Below are 15,139 nucleotides of genomic sequence, written 5' to 3'. Positions count from 1 at the left end.
AGCCGCTTGGCAACTGACTCATATTTATGACGGTTGCAGTGTCCCTGGGGTCATATGAGTGCCCTTTGCTGCCTTCTGACAAGCAAAGTCAATGGGGAAGCCAGATTCACTTAATAACCCTGTTACTAGCTTAACAACTGCACTGGTTCACTTAACAACAATGACCAGAACATTCGTAAAATGGGCCAAAATTCAATATCTGTCTCAGTTAGCAACAGAAATTTGGGGCTCAATTATGATCGTATGTCGAGGACTACTTATACATAATGTCTGTGTGACAGATGCCTTTTTGACTTAACCAGATCTAGATGTATAAGCAGTTTCTCTTACAAAACAAATTTACATTCTTTTCTGTGCTGAGCCTAGCAACTTCTGTTCGGTTTGTTTATTTCCCCTTCACATTTTTCACTCTTTGCTAAGCTCCTTTTTGCCCTGTGCTCTGGTCTCTGTACCTTTTGCCCTTGACAGCTGCACTACTAAGCTGCATGTTTCCCATTCTTGGGTGGGCAGAAAAATAGACCGGGATATTTTTCACTGTCTCTTTGTTAAGTCTTGGTTTGTCTATGAAGAAACCAGAATGTGCTTCCTGCTATCACAGTTTTAATACAGGATGAAGTTAAGGAGAAGAGCCTAGAAATAACTTTGCTCTCCCACTTCCAAAGATAGAATAATTTTGAATAGTGAGGCTTACAGTCTAAAGGAAAGGTTAGGGTTAGGGAAACGAGCTCCCCCCAGAGATATGGAGGATCCCGGATTTGCACACTTTCCGCCGTGCCCTCAAAACATTCTTATTCCAGCAGGCTGGGCTGGCTTAACTTCCCTTTTAATTGCTTTTAAATTTGTTTTATAAATTGGGGTGTTTTAAATTTGTTTTGGGCCAAAGTATTTAATGTATTTTTAAATGGTTTTTTTAATGTTTGTACTATGTGTATTTTATCTTTTGGCTGTTCACTGCCCTGAGTCCTTCAGGAGTAGGGCGGTATATAAATTTAATTAAATAAATAAATAAATAAAACAACAGAAACTACCATGGCTTAAAAATATCAGTGGGGACTTGGTAGATCTCAGCCCTGATTGTATCAATGAGACACTGTAATATGTGGTATTTGTACACTAAAACCTCTTAATGGGAGAAGAAGGGGGAACCCACTAACACCAAAATAGAATCAGTTTGGTGCAGTGCAGGGGTGAAATGCTCCCGGTTCAGACCGGATCACCCGATCCAGTAGCGATGGAGGCGGGTGGTTCGGCGAACCGGTAGCAAAAATCCCTGCCCCCCCCACCCCCAATGCCCAGCTGAGCAATCATCAGAGGCTTTTTTTTTTACTTTTAAAAGCATTTTTTCTACAACCTCTTCGGCCGAAAAAATGCTTTTAAATTTTTTTTTAAAAAGCCTCTGATGATCGAGTGACTCAGCTGGGATCGTCAAAGGCTTTTAAAAGAAAAAAAACCCTTTTTTTCTTTTAAATGCCTCTGACCATCCCAGCTGAATTGCCTGATCAGCAGAGGCTTTTTAAAAAAGCCTCTGCCAATCAGGCAACTCAGCTAGGCTCGTCAGAGCCTTTTGAAAGCATTTTTTTTACAACCTCTTCGCCGAAGAGGTTGCAGAAAAAATGCTTCAAAAAGTAAAAAAAAAAAATTGGCCATGCCCACCCAGTCACATTACACCCCCCCCACCAAGCCACGCCCACAGAACCGGTAGTAACAAATTTTAGATTTCACCATTGGTTAAGGCATCAGGCTAAAAACTGGGAGATTATGAGTTCTAGTCTGCCTTGGACATGAAGCCAGTAGGATACCTTGGGCCAATTCCTCCTCTCAGCCCTAGAAAAGAAGCAATGGCAAGCAGCTTCTAAAAAAACCTTGCCAAGAAAACTGCAGGGATTTTGTCTCTAGGCAGTCCCTGAGAATCGGACGTGATTGAACGGATGGGGGGGAAAAATAACACCACCCCAAAATTGATTTTGCGCGAAGATCTTGCATGGATGCTTTGAGAAGGAGTCTGATTATCAGCTGATAGTAGGGCTTCTTTGGCTATGGGTGTAGTACTCTTCAAGGACAATTTAAAATAATGTTATCAGATTTTTATCTTGCTGAGGAGAGGAGAATTAGCTTAAAAGTCCCCCAGCCAACTTCTGTGCCTAAGGGAGGGTGATCTCAGCCTAGATCAGGGGTCTCCAATCTTGGCAACTTTAAGCCTGGTGGACTTCAACTTCCAGAATTCTGGGAATTGAAATCCTTCAGGCTTAAAGTTGCCAAGGTTGGAGACCCCTGGCCTAGATGATAAGGAAAAAAAGATAGGATTCCTGCATTGTGTTAATCCAAGATATAATTTGTTTAGGTTTAACTTTACAACTACATGAATCACCCTCATTTGTTAAACCCTGATTTTATTAAGTTATAGTTTGAAAGTTTATTAGATTTCTATACTGCCCTTCTCCCGAAGGACTCAGGGCGGTGTACAGCCATATTAAAAACACATAGATTTATAAAATTTAAAACCAATTAAAATTGAATATATAAAATTGGCGCCCAATTTAAAAACACACATACACCCATTTAAAATTCATATTGGGCCAGTCCGGCGTGCTGGAACAGAAGGGTCTTAAGGGCACGGCGAAAAGTACGCAGGTCGGGGCTAAGATGAAGCTCTAGGGGCAGCTCATTCCAGAGGGCTGGTGCCCCCACAGAGAAGTCTCGCCCCCTGGGTGTCACCAGTCGGCATTGTTTGGCCGACGGCACCCTGAGGAGCCCCTCTATGTGGGAGCGTATCGGCCGGTGGGAGGTTGTTGATGGCAGAAGGCGGTCTTGTATATATCCCGGTCCTAGGCCATGGAGCACTTTAAAGGTGACCAACACCTTGAATCGCACCCGGAAGACCACCGGGAGCCAGTGCAGCTTGCGCAGGAGGGATGTTACGTAGGTGCGCCGAGTCGGCGTGTTACGTGTAACAGTTTTAAGGCAGAGGGCTGCCTCTGATCTTTGATTGGGGGGTGTCTAGGGTTGCAATTCAAGATGTAAGCTAGGCTAAAATATTAAAAGGGCCAGTTTAGTTCCGTGGTTTGACCTAGAAAACCAGGAGACTGTGAGTTCTAGTTCTATGCATGAAAATGACTGGTGACTTTGGTCTGCCACACATACTCACCTGACAGGATTGTGTGGGGAAAATAGGAGGCACAGGGGGAAAAAATAGCTGTAGAGGAAGTCCTCAAGTTGAGCCTGGCATTTTGGTCGTAAGTTGTTGCATTTGTAAGCAGGGTGGATTTGATTTAAATCGAGTTGATTTAAATCACAATTTAAATCATGATTTAAATCACTAGTAAAAAGGCTTGATTTAAATCAACTCGATTTAAATCATAATTTTTAAAGAGCAACTGTCATCTCTGCTACTCCTTTGACCCACTGTTGACTCACCGATAGTCCCAGTGTTGCAGAATATACAGCCTCATGCTACATAACTCAGCTCCATTTCATGCTGAATAAACTAAATTATGTATCTTAAATAGAAAACTATCTTACGATATTTTTACCCCAAAAGTTTTTTATTAAAATAAATTCGATAAAAATCAAAAAAAATCCGATTTAAATAAAAAAAATCCGATTTAAATGAAAAAATCTGATTTTTTTGATTTTTTTAAAAAAAATCATTGATTTTTATCCACCCTGTTTGTAAGTCAAGTCACCACATGACCAGAGTCATTTTTACAGTGGTCATTAAATCAGATATCGTGGCTTTGATGCAGATTATACGGTCATAAATCCAAATCCAGTTTATCCAATGGGTGTTTTTTGCCAGAAAATGACAACACCACCACCACCACCAAAAACACAAAATAAAATTACATTACCTCAGGATTCTACAACCCGTTGTAAATGCGAGCCAGTTGCCTAGTGCCCGGAAGGTGATCATATGACTGCAGGGACAGTACGGTAGTCATAAGGAGGGGTCATGAAACTTTTTTTTTAGTCCATTGTATCTTTAGTCATTAAGCAACTGGTTTGGAAGTCAGGGGTGCTATTCAGCAGGTTCTGACAGGTTCTGGAGAACCAGTAGCAGAAATTTTGAGTAGTTCGTAGAACCGGCAAATACCACCTCTGGTTGGCCCCAGAGTGGGGTGGAAATGGAGATTTTACAACATTCTTCCCCCAGGAGTGGGAAGGGAATGGGGATTTTGCAGCATCCTTCCCCTGGAGTAGGGTGGGAATGAAGATTTTGCAGTATGTTTCTCCTGGAGTAGGGTGGGAATGGAGATTTTGCAGTATCCTTCTCCTGGAGTGGGTGCGAATGGAGATTTTGCAGTATCCTTTCCCTGCCACGCCCACCAAGCCACACCACACCCACCAAGCCACGCCCACAGGACAGGTAGTAAAAAAAGTTGAATATCACCACTCTTGGAAGTCAAGTCTATTAACAATAACAGTTATAAACCGATAATTATTTTGGAGGGGCTGCTGGCTACCCTTAAAACTTTGGAGGGCATAATATTATCCTGAGAGGCCTCTTAATGTATGCCCCAGTTTACTTTTGAAAAACCATACTTAATATTTGTATATGGGGGGAGGTGTATATACAAATCCCCTATATTTTTAACTCCCAACTTATGTTAGTACTAGATGAGGTTTGATGTGATTGTGAGTCTGTAGGAGTCAAGAAATATTCTGCTGTTTGCAAAATGATTCATCTTCACTTCTGATCACATGCGCCTGGCAATTAACAGGAAATGTCAAGGATACGTAAGAAGCAATGGAAATTTGTTTGAAGGTTTTGTCGGGTTGATAATATTCCATATCACGCTTTTCCTCCACGGAGCTCAGCGTTTGATTCCTCCTCCCCTTATTTTTTATGAAATCTGAAATGTTATCGTTTCTGCACTATTATCAAAGTATTAAATTTGCTTTGTTATGTATACTGTTCCATTACCTTGAGTATTTCTGTTTTTTTTTCTTTTCATTTGTGACTTCTAAATATGCTTAGTTCTTTTTTTTTTATTGCAAAAGTTTTACAATTACATTTTCACCCCATTTTTCCCCCCAACCCACCCCAAACTCCCCAACCTAACCCTCCCAAACCCCCCTAACCCTCCCAAACCCCCCCAACCCTCCCCCCCTGACTTCCACAGAATATAATCCCATCAAAATCCCCTTTTTATAAAACCTGAACCCCTCAAACCCCCATATAATTTTTCATCTTCACAAAAATCCAAATATTTCTATTTTTATATAATACTTTCAATGAAAAGCTATTTGATACTTATCGTTTCTGCACTATTATCAAAGTATTAAATTTGCTTTGTTATGTATACTGTTTCTGTTTTTTTTTTCTTTTTATTTGTGACTTCTAAATATGCTTAGTTCTGATGGGGATTTTTGGCAGACTGAAAAGCAGAGCCAACGACGGTGATCAGTGCAGGTAGTCTTCGACTTACGACCACAATTGAGTCCAAAATTTCCATCGTTAAGTGAGACATTTGTTAAGTGAGTTTTGCCCCATTTTATGACCTTTCTTGCCCCGGTTGTTAAGTGAGTCATCATAATTGTTAAGTTAGCGACATGGTTGTTAAGTGAATCTGGTTTCCCCATGGACTTTGCTTGTCAGAAGGTTGCAAAAGGGAATCTTGAGACACAGCAACGGTCATAAATATGAACCAATTGCCAAGCATCTTAATTTTGATCACATGATCATGGGGCTGCTTCAAAGGTTGTAACTGTGAAAAACAGTCATAAGTCACTTTTTCCAACTTTGAATGGTCACTAAATGAACTGTTGTAAGTCGAGGACTACCTGTAATGAAAAGCTGATGAGTAAACCAGCTCTTCAGAATTTTTCTGGACCAGGAGAGGATAGGAGATCGCCCACATGAACTCTGAACAGTTGTTACTTTCAAAGAGACCACAAGGCAGTGGTTCCCACTGGGGTTTTGAGCACTGGGAGATAATGGAAATAATTATCTTGTTCACAACCACAGTCAGTGCCTTTTAAAAGCCACTATATTCGTAAACTTCCTTTTCTAATCATGTTTAGAAATTGCTTGTTAACTACTTTTTGAGATTTTACCTAAAAATACACAGCTAATTAATTGAGAATATGAAATGACACAAACCATTTTAACATTGAAAATACCAAAGGATATGTGGAGAAATGGAATCAGAAGTTAGTAATGTCAGTATCAAAGTTTGTTTCTATGGGTAGACCAGGGGTGAAATGCTCCCTGTTCGGACTGGATCACCCGATCCGGTAGCGATGGAGGCGGGTGGTTCGGAGAACCGGGAACAAAAATCCCTGCCCCTCCCATGCCCAGCTGAGCCGCGCAATCATCAGAGTCTTTTTTTTAAATTTTTAAAAGCATTTTTTCTACAACCTCTTTGGCTAAAAAAATGCTTTTAAAAGTAAAAAAAAAAGCCTCTGATGATCGCGCGGCTCAACTGGGATCATCAGAGGCTTTTAAAAGCATTTTTTTACAACCTCTTTGACTGAAGAGGTTATAGAAAAATGTTTTTAAAAGGAAAAAAAGCCTCGCCGATCAAGCAAGTCAGCTGGGATCGTCAGAGGCTTTTAAAAGCATTTTTTTTACAACCGCTTCAGCTGAAGAGGTGGTAGAAAAAATGGTTTTAAAAGTAAAAAAAAAACACCGTTGGCCACGCCTACTCAGTCATATTACGCCCCCCCCATCAAGCCACACCCACAGAACCGGTAGTAACAAATTTTACATTTCACCACTGGGCTAGACTGTGCCCAAAAGATGTTACAAAAGAACCCGGCAAATGAGGAACGTGTTTTATTTGAAAAGACAGAAATGGCATTGAAAGTGGATCTGCAAATAATTACAAGAGTGACATGAAAGAGGATGTCTCACTGTACATATAAAAGAAACTGGTTGATACTTTAAAAATCCAAGGAGAAATACAAATAATAAACCAAAATTCAGTCACAGTTTTGTTCCATATAGCATCGATCTCGCGAACTCTCAAGTTTCCGCTATGTATTCAAAATGGACAGTGATTAATATATGTATGTATATATATGTATGGGTGCAGATATATCTTCATGTATGTACATAGCATGTGTATATGTGTGTTATGTAGGTGTTTTGGGCAGATATATTCTTTCTCTTGAAAGTAGGCAACAGAATTTCATTTTTAATGTGGGCCAGTGTGCTCACAGTAAAAAAATGACAATAAAGTCTATTTTATTTTACCTGAAAGAGTGACCTGAATATTTTTTTTGTATTAGATTTACAAAAGAGGCCTGTTAATTTATTTAATTTTATTTTTTAGAATCTTGTGACAAGAATCAAGAAAAGAAATCAAACAAAATCAAACAATATAACATTGGTTTCTTTGATCAAGTTTAAATTAAGATATTTTGCTACTTCTGGCTACCCTTTTTGGATTTTCTGCTAGAACAGCCTTATGGATTTGTCTGTAGCTAAAACATAGATGAACTAAAGAACTAAAAGACGATGAAGGGTTACAAAAATATTTTATATTTTGTTATGATGTAGGTTGGAAGTAAACTTTTATATATTTTCTTTCTCTTAACTATATTTTTGCATTTCTTTTTTTCTATTTTCTGTGCTTAGTTTTTTCTCTTTTTTTTCCGACCTTTGCATTTTCTCTTTCTTTTCTTGTTCTTAGTTTGTATTACATTTGACTATTGTAACTGAAATCACATTTATTGAAAATGTTTTTTTTTCCTTTTTATGCCTTGTGGTTAAGTTGTTACTTTCTTGCACATTTTTTGAGTGAAGTTGTTTCCTAAATTTCAAGCTGCTGACAACTAGTTCTCTCTTCAGTTTCTATCCCATTTGTTCACTCATTTAAGGAAGTCTCATTGCATTCAACCTCAGTACAGCTGTGCAGTTGGAAGAGTGTTAGCTTTATTGTTTTTAGTTGCGAAGTCATGTCCGACCCATCGAGACCCCATGGACAACGTTCCTTCAGGCCTTCCTATCCTTTACCATCCTCCAAAGTCCATTTAAGCTCAGGCCGACTGCTTCAGTGACAGCATCCAGCCACCTCGTTCTCTGTCGTCCCCTTCTTTTTTTGCCCTCAATCTTTCCCAGCATTAGGCTCTTCTCCGGTGAGTTCTTCCTTCTCATTAGGTGGCCAAAGTATTTGAGTTTCATCTTCAGGATCTGGTCTTTTAAAGAGCAGTCAGGGTTGATCTCCTCTAGGACTGAACGGTTTGATCGTCTTGCAGTCCCAGGGACTCGCAGGAATCTTCTCTAGCACCATAGTTCAAAGGCCTCAATTCTTTGGCGCTCAGCCTTCCTTATGGTCCAACTTTCACAGCCATACATTGCAACTGGGAAAACCGTAACCTTGACTATACGCACTTTTGTTGGCAGGGTGATGTCTCTGCTTTTTAGAATGCTGTCTAGATTGTTTCTCACTTATTTTTATTGTGTTTCAGGATTTGGGTCCAAAGGCAAACAGACTTAATTTGGTACAAATCCTTCTGTTAAAGATAAAGGAGAACTTCGGTCTCTTTTGCATCTGCTTAACCAAGTTTGATTGAAAAACAATCATTGGCCCAACCCTGGTTCTCTCTTCAGACAGGAAGTTAGCACTTTCTGTGGGGATTATGAATCTCAGGAACACGCACATTTCTATCTCATCCTGGCATAAAGAAAAAAAGCACAGGGGTCCATGCGGAGACCAAACTTTACAGATAACAGATATGCTTATGGTTTCTCCATTGCTTCCTTGCAGCCAAGGCCTGATGGACTTCCCTGGTTTTGTCTCGGCAGGTGAAACCTCGTATCGTCATGGAGCAATTGCTCTGGGTCAGTGGCGGCGCAATCGGGGAGGTAAACACGTTCAGGATCCCTCTCATCACAGCGACACCTTACGGCACCCTTCTGGCCTTTTCGGAAGCCAGGAAGACTTCTGCTTCTGACAGTGGAGCTAAATTCATAGCCCTTCGCAGATCAGTAGACAAAGGTTTGTCTGTGGCTTAAGAAGCACGAGGGATGGGAGTGGACGGTGGTTTCTGTCTCACGGGCAGAAGTCTCTAGGGCCGTGATGATGAACCAATGGCACGCGTGCCACAGGTGGCACGCGGAGCCCTCTCTGCGGGCCCGCCAGACGTTGCTGGTCTTCGGGTCTCAGTCGCGCATGCACGGGGGGCAGGGCACATGCACAGAGGGGTGCAGGAGGCTTTTCAGGCCCAAAATGGGGCACAGGGGGGCCTCGCGCTGTGCCATTTTGGCCCTGGAAAGCCGCCTGCACCAACCTGGAAAATAAACGGGGTTGCAGGGGGTGCGCGAGGCCTCCCCTTGCCCCATTTTGGGCCTGGAAAGCCACCTGCACCAACCTGGAAACCAAAATAGGGTGCCAGGGGCGCATGTGCAGGGAGGTGCATGCATGGGGGATGCACGCGCATGCATGGGGATGCACGCGCATGCACGGGGGGGCTGGCATTACATTTTGGGGATTCAGGCACGCGCGTGTGCATTGGGCACTCGGCACCAAAAAGTTAACCATCACTGCTCTACTGCTATCGGTAGATGCCTGAAGAGGAGAAACTAGAGCTCTAATTCTTGGGGATGATTGCTGAATTCATCCAGAATCACAGGGCTGTAAGGGAACTCAGAGGTCTTCTAGTCCAACCCTCTGCTTTTTACAGGTGGTCCTCAACATACGGCCATGGTTGAGCCATAACATTTCTGTTGCTAAATGAGACAGTTAAGTGAGCTTGGCACCATTTTACGACCTTTCTTGCCACAGTTGTTAAGTGGTTTACTGGCAGTTGGTAAGCTAGTGACCTGGTCGTTAAGTGAATCTGACTTTCCCATGGACTTTGCTTGTCACAAATGGGGATCATATGACCTTGGGACACAGCAACACTCATAAATATGAACCATTGGCCAAGCGTCTGAATTTTGATCACATGATCCTGGGGATGTTGCAAAGATCGTAACTGTAAATTGTAACTTTACCACCTTTCTTGCCACTGTTATTAAGTGAATCAATTGTTAGACCTGGAGGCCATCTTTTACTTTGGATCTTCAGGACTGCCACACTCGGTGGATGGGCATGCTGTGGGAAATGGGATGGGGGTTGGATGGAGACAGGGTGAGATGTATAGTAAAAACAACATTCCTTTCCCTGGGAGTCAAGGACGTTCAGCCTGCACCTGGAGAGGTGTGACTGGGTAACATCTCCAGTTGGGACAGTGAATTGATTGGACCATGTGACAGACATGTGGGTGCAGGGGAAGAGACTTGGATTTTCTTTTGGGTGGGGAAAACCCGGAGGCCTTTCAGATTCGGGTTTTTCCAGATATGCCAATATGATGTCTCTAATAAACTGGAATTTTGAGGGGAATGCCTGCTTTAGAGTTTCATTTCTGTTGGTGGGGTGTTACTTGGAACCCTGACATCAGTTGTAAGTCGAGGATTATCTGTATAAGTCAAGTGATGAAGAGACTGGATGGAAATGGACATCCTCAAAGCTCTGTGGTTTGCATACCTTAAACCCCACTTAAAACAAGCTGAACAAAAGTATGACACTGTTTGGTTACAACATTTCACAGAGCAGGGGAGAGGTTTTTATCTTCCCACCACAAAGGATTTTGCCTATTTAAGATATTTATATGGCTGCCCACCTTATAGGCAGGGTGGATTTGATTTAAATCATTAGTAAAAAGGCTTGATTTAAATCAACTCAATTTAAATCATAATTTTTAAAGAGCAACTGTCATCTCTGCTTCTCCTTTGACCCACTGTTGACTCACCGATAGTCCCAGTGTTGCAGAATATACAGCCTCATGCTACATAACTAAGCTCCATTTCATGCTGAATAAACTAAATTATTTATATATCTTAAATAGAAAACTATCTTACGATAGATTTTTACCCCAAAAGTTTTTTATTAAAATAAATTCAATAAAAATAAAAAAAATCCAATTTAAATCAAAAAATCGATTTAAATAAAAAAAAATCAGATTTTTTTGATAAAAATCATTGATTTTTAGCCACCCTGCTTATAGGTAAGTCCTCAACTTACAGCCACAATTGAGCCTAAAATTTCTGTTGCCAAGCGAGACAGTTGCTAAGTGAGTTTTGCCTCATTTTACCTTTCTTGCCACAGTTGTTAATTGAATCAATGCAGTTCTTAAGGTAGTAATATGCTTGTTAAGTGAATCTGGCTTCCCCATTTGATTGTGCTCGTCAGAACGTCACAAAAGGCGATCACGTAACCCGGGGACACTGCAACCGTCATAAATACATGCCAGTTGCCAAGTGTTTGAATTTTCATCACATGACCCTGGGGATGCTGTAATGGTCATGTGAAAAAGTCATAGGTTGTTTTTTTTTCACAGTGACGTAACTTTGGTCATTAAACGAATTATTGTAAGTCAAGGACCACCTGTATATCGTAAAACTCAGGGTAGCTCCTAATAACCATAAATATGGCTCAGTGGCTAAGACGCTGAGCTTGTCAATCAGAAAGGTCGGCAGTTCAGCGGTTCGAATCCCTAGTGCCGCGTAACGGAGTGAGCTCCCGTTACTTGTCCCAGCTTCTGCCAACCTAAGAGTTTGAAAGCACGTAAAAAATGCAAGTAGAAAAATAGGGACCGCTTTTGGTGGGAAGGTAACAGCGTTTCATGCACCTTTGGCATTTAGTCATGCCGGTCACATGACCACTGAAACATCTTCAGACAGTGCTGGCTCTTCGGCTTTGAAACGGAGGTGAGCACTGCCACCTAGAGTCAGGAACAACTAGCACATATGTGCGAGGGGAACCTTTACCTTTTACCTCTATGAAAAATGTAAACCAGAATCTTGGAAAATTAAATATATATATATATATATCGTACTCCAGCCAAGAAACCATAATAATCCTCTACCAACTACATATCCAATTAACTCAGACAGGGCAGTGCAACTGTTGCTAGTAATAGCAATAGCATTTAGACTTATATACCGCTTCACAGTGCTTTACAGCCGTCTCTAAGTGGTTTTACAAAGTCAGCATATTGCCCCCAACAATCTGGGTCCTCACTTTACCCAGGGTTTACCCTTCGGAAGGATGGAAGGCTGAGTCAACCTTGAGCCTGGTGAGATTCGATCTGCCAAACTGCTGGCAGCCAGTGATCAGCAGGAATAGAATAGAATAGAATAGAATAGAATAGAATAGAATAGAATAGAATAGAATAGAATAGAATAGAATAGAATAGAATAGAATAGAATAGAATAGAATGCCATTCCATGCCATGTCATTCCATTCCATTCCATTCCATTCCATACCATTCCATTCCGTACCATTCCATTCCATACCATTCCATTCCATTCCATTCCATTCCATTCCATTCCATTCCATTCCATTCCATTCCATTCTATTCTATTCTATTCTATTCTATTTTGGCTGAGTGTGATTGGACACACAAGGAATTTGTCTTTGGTGCATACGCTCTCAGTGTACATAAAAAGAAAAAATACATTCGTCAAGAATCGTAAGGTACAACACTTAATGATAGTCATAGGGTACTAATAAGCAATCGAATCATACTAGGAAACAATGTCAATATAAATCGTAAGGATACAAGCAACAAAGTTACAGTCATGCCGTCATAAGTGGGAGGAGATGGGTGATAGGAACGATGAGAAGACTAATAGTAATAGTAATGCAGCCTAATGTGAATAGTTTGACAGTGTTCAGGGAATTATTTGTTTAGCAGAGTGATGGCGTTCGGGGAAAAACTGTCCTTGTGTCTAGTTGTTCTGGTGTGCAGTGCTCTATAGCGTCGTTTTGAGGGTAGGAGTTGAAACAATTTATGTCCCGGATGCGAGGGGTCTGTAAATATCCTGCAGTACTGTGCGCTAACCACTGCGCCACCGCGGCTCTTGGTAATCCAAGAGGAGGCTGGTATCAGACTGGAAAAGCCTAGCAAAGAAATTTAATCCGTGATCTGCCTGTCCTTCTAGGTGCTAACTGGAGCCCAACTTCGTTCATAGTTGACGATGGTTCCCTCGTAGATGGCCTCAACCTTGGAGCTGTGGTGATAGATTGGGAAAAGGACACCGTGTTCTTAATCTATACTCTCTGTGCACACTTCCGCGGGTGTACCACTGCCAGCGTCATGATCATTCGCAGCTTGGATGATGGTGTCACGTGGAGCCGTCCCCGGAATCTCTCTGAAGAAGTCGGCACGACCATGTTTGCCCCTGGACCGGGCTATGGCATCCAGGTGAGCCTACACCTCAAAAAGAGAGGTGGTAAGAAATTATTGTGCTGAATTAATTCACCGTTTTCCTTACCCCCTGTTTATATGTGTCGCGATGATGATGTGGGACTGGAAGGCAACGGAGCCTGTAGCAAGCATCAGAATCAATGCTAATGTTGATCCTTATCCACCACCATTTTTACAAAACAGCAAATTTCTGCCACCCCTTCCAGATATAAATAAGTCAGCGAATAGGAGCAGATGAATTAATTCTACTGTCAGTGTTCCAGCGCTGACATATGAATAGGAGAGGAGAAGCTTGAACTTTTGCCTACTTAATTCCTTTGAAGATTCTGTTTCCTCGGAGATGGGAGGAGGGGGCACATTCCTGTCATCTGACGGAGATGGGATGAGGAGAGTGGCTTGGAAGTTAGCCAATGAGACGCAGAGAATTGGGGATCGGAAAGGGAGGGCTTGGGGGGCAAAGGTCAGTGCTGACCACGAAAGAGCCAGGGACAGGTCACTATGCTCAATAAAGAGAACATTTCCTCAAAGATCGGCAGTTTGGAAATTCATTTATTTTGAGATAGCATCGAAACCTGACATCTACTTGATTGTAAGGCTTGTTGTTGTTGTTGTTGTTGCGAAGTCGTGTCCAACTCATCGCGACCCCATGGACAACGTTCCTCCAGGCCTTCCCGTCCTCTACCTTCCTCTGGAACCCATTTAAGCTCACGCTGACTGCTTCAGTGACTCCATCCAGCCACCTCGTTCTCTACCATCCCCTTCTTCTTTTGCCCTCAATCTTTCCCAGCATTGGAGGCAGAGATTGAGGTAGACAGCAGCAAGGCAGAGGAACAGTGTATGCATGCGCAGAGCTGCCAGAAGAATAACTCAGAAAGCAGGGTCAACTCAAAAGTAAAACCCACACCTTGGAGGTGATTGGCCCCTCCCATAGGAAATAAAAGAGGAGTGAACAGGGAGTGGACTTTTTCAGGAAACAATTTGTTCATTCAGTGACTCTGAGAGACTCTGTGCCAGGTTTTGCTTTGTACTGCGTTTGGAAACAAGTTACGTGGCAGCTTGCCAAGCAAGATAAGGTGTTTTTGAGAAATATTACTTTGAAAAACTGTTTGGACAAACCTTGCTGACACCCAATGAACGTAATTCACAGTCATGTAAATAAAAGAAGTTTTGCCAGGACCGATTCCTGCCTCCTGTTTGTTAAGGGAGCCTAGGTCAGAAGACAGATAACCTAGTTTTAATTGTAGGAGGAGAGGAGAAAAGGACACAGAAATAACGTGGATGTGTGGATATCAAAATCCATAGAAATCACCATATATAAAATACGGGCATAGGTGTCCAATCCTAAGCAGAGGTAGCATTTTCATGGAAGAATGAAGTGCACTCTCTCTTTCTCTTTTGAGAAAGGGATGGAGAAGAGAAGCAGTGCAGTGCAGTGGTGAAGAAAACGGCAATTAAGTGCTCACATTCCTAGCTGTCAGGCCCAGTAAACCAGGGAAGACACCCGGTATCGCTTCCAAGCAGAGTTGTTTATTGTTCCATATCTATACACAGAATCTTGCCAAACTTAAGCTGGTTATTAAGACCAGCTGCCTGCAATTACTGCAGGTTCGAATCTCGCCAAGGCTCAAGGTTGACTCAGGCTTCCATCCTTTCTAAGGTACATAAATTGAGGACCCAGTTGTGGGGGCAATAAGCTGACTTTGTATAAATATACAAAAGAATGAAGGCTATTGCTTAGCGCATTGTAAGCCGCCCTGAGTCTCCGGAGAAGGGCGGCATATAAATCAAATTAAAAAAAAAAAAAAAAACCGAAGTACTCTGCTATCTACATCAAGCATCCACTCTGAGAATATTAGTGTCTGACAGAGACTGGCTGAGCCAGGGGGAGGAATCAAGTGGGGAATTAGTCTGGAATCTCTACATAGGCCACGGGTCAGCAACC

At 42.0% G+C, this 15,139-nt stretch overlaps 1 protein-coding gene across 1 annotated transcript in view; it reads left to right on the top strand.

Annotated features, from left to right (window-relative positions):
* The window catches only part of NEU1 (neuraminidase 1), a 28,822-nt gene that overhangs the window by 4,371 nt on the left and 9,312 nt on the right, over nucleotides 1–15,139 (top strand). The window contains exons 2-3 of the mRNA XM_034421478.3: nucleotides 8,750–8,942; nucleotides 12,932–13,194. Coding sequence (XP_034277369.2) covers nucleotides 8,750–8,942; nucleotides 12,932–13,194 — 456 coding nt within the window. The remainder of the gene's footprint in view (nucleotides 1–8,749; nucleotides 8,943–12,931; nucleotides 13,195–15,139) is intronic.

This window comes from Pantherophis guttatus, chromosome 2 (genome assembly GCF_059756535.1).
Source record: "Pantherophis guttatus breed Tessera chromosome 2, ASM5975653v1, whole genome shotgun sequence".
Classification (NCBI taxonomy): Eukaryota; Metazoa; Chordata; class Lepidosauria; order Squamata; family Colubridae; genus Pantherophis; species Pantherophis guttatus.
This window is presented reverse-complemented; position numbering and strand designations above follow the sequence as displayed.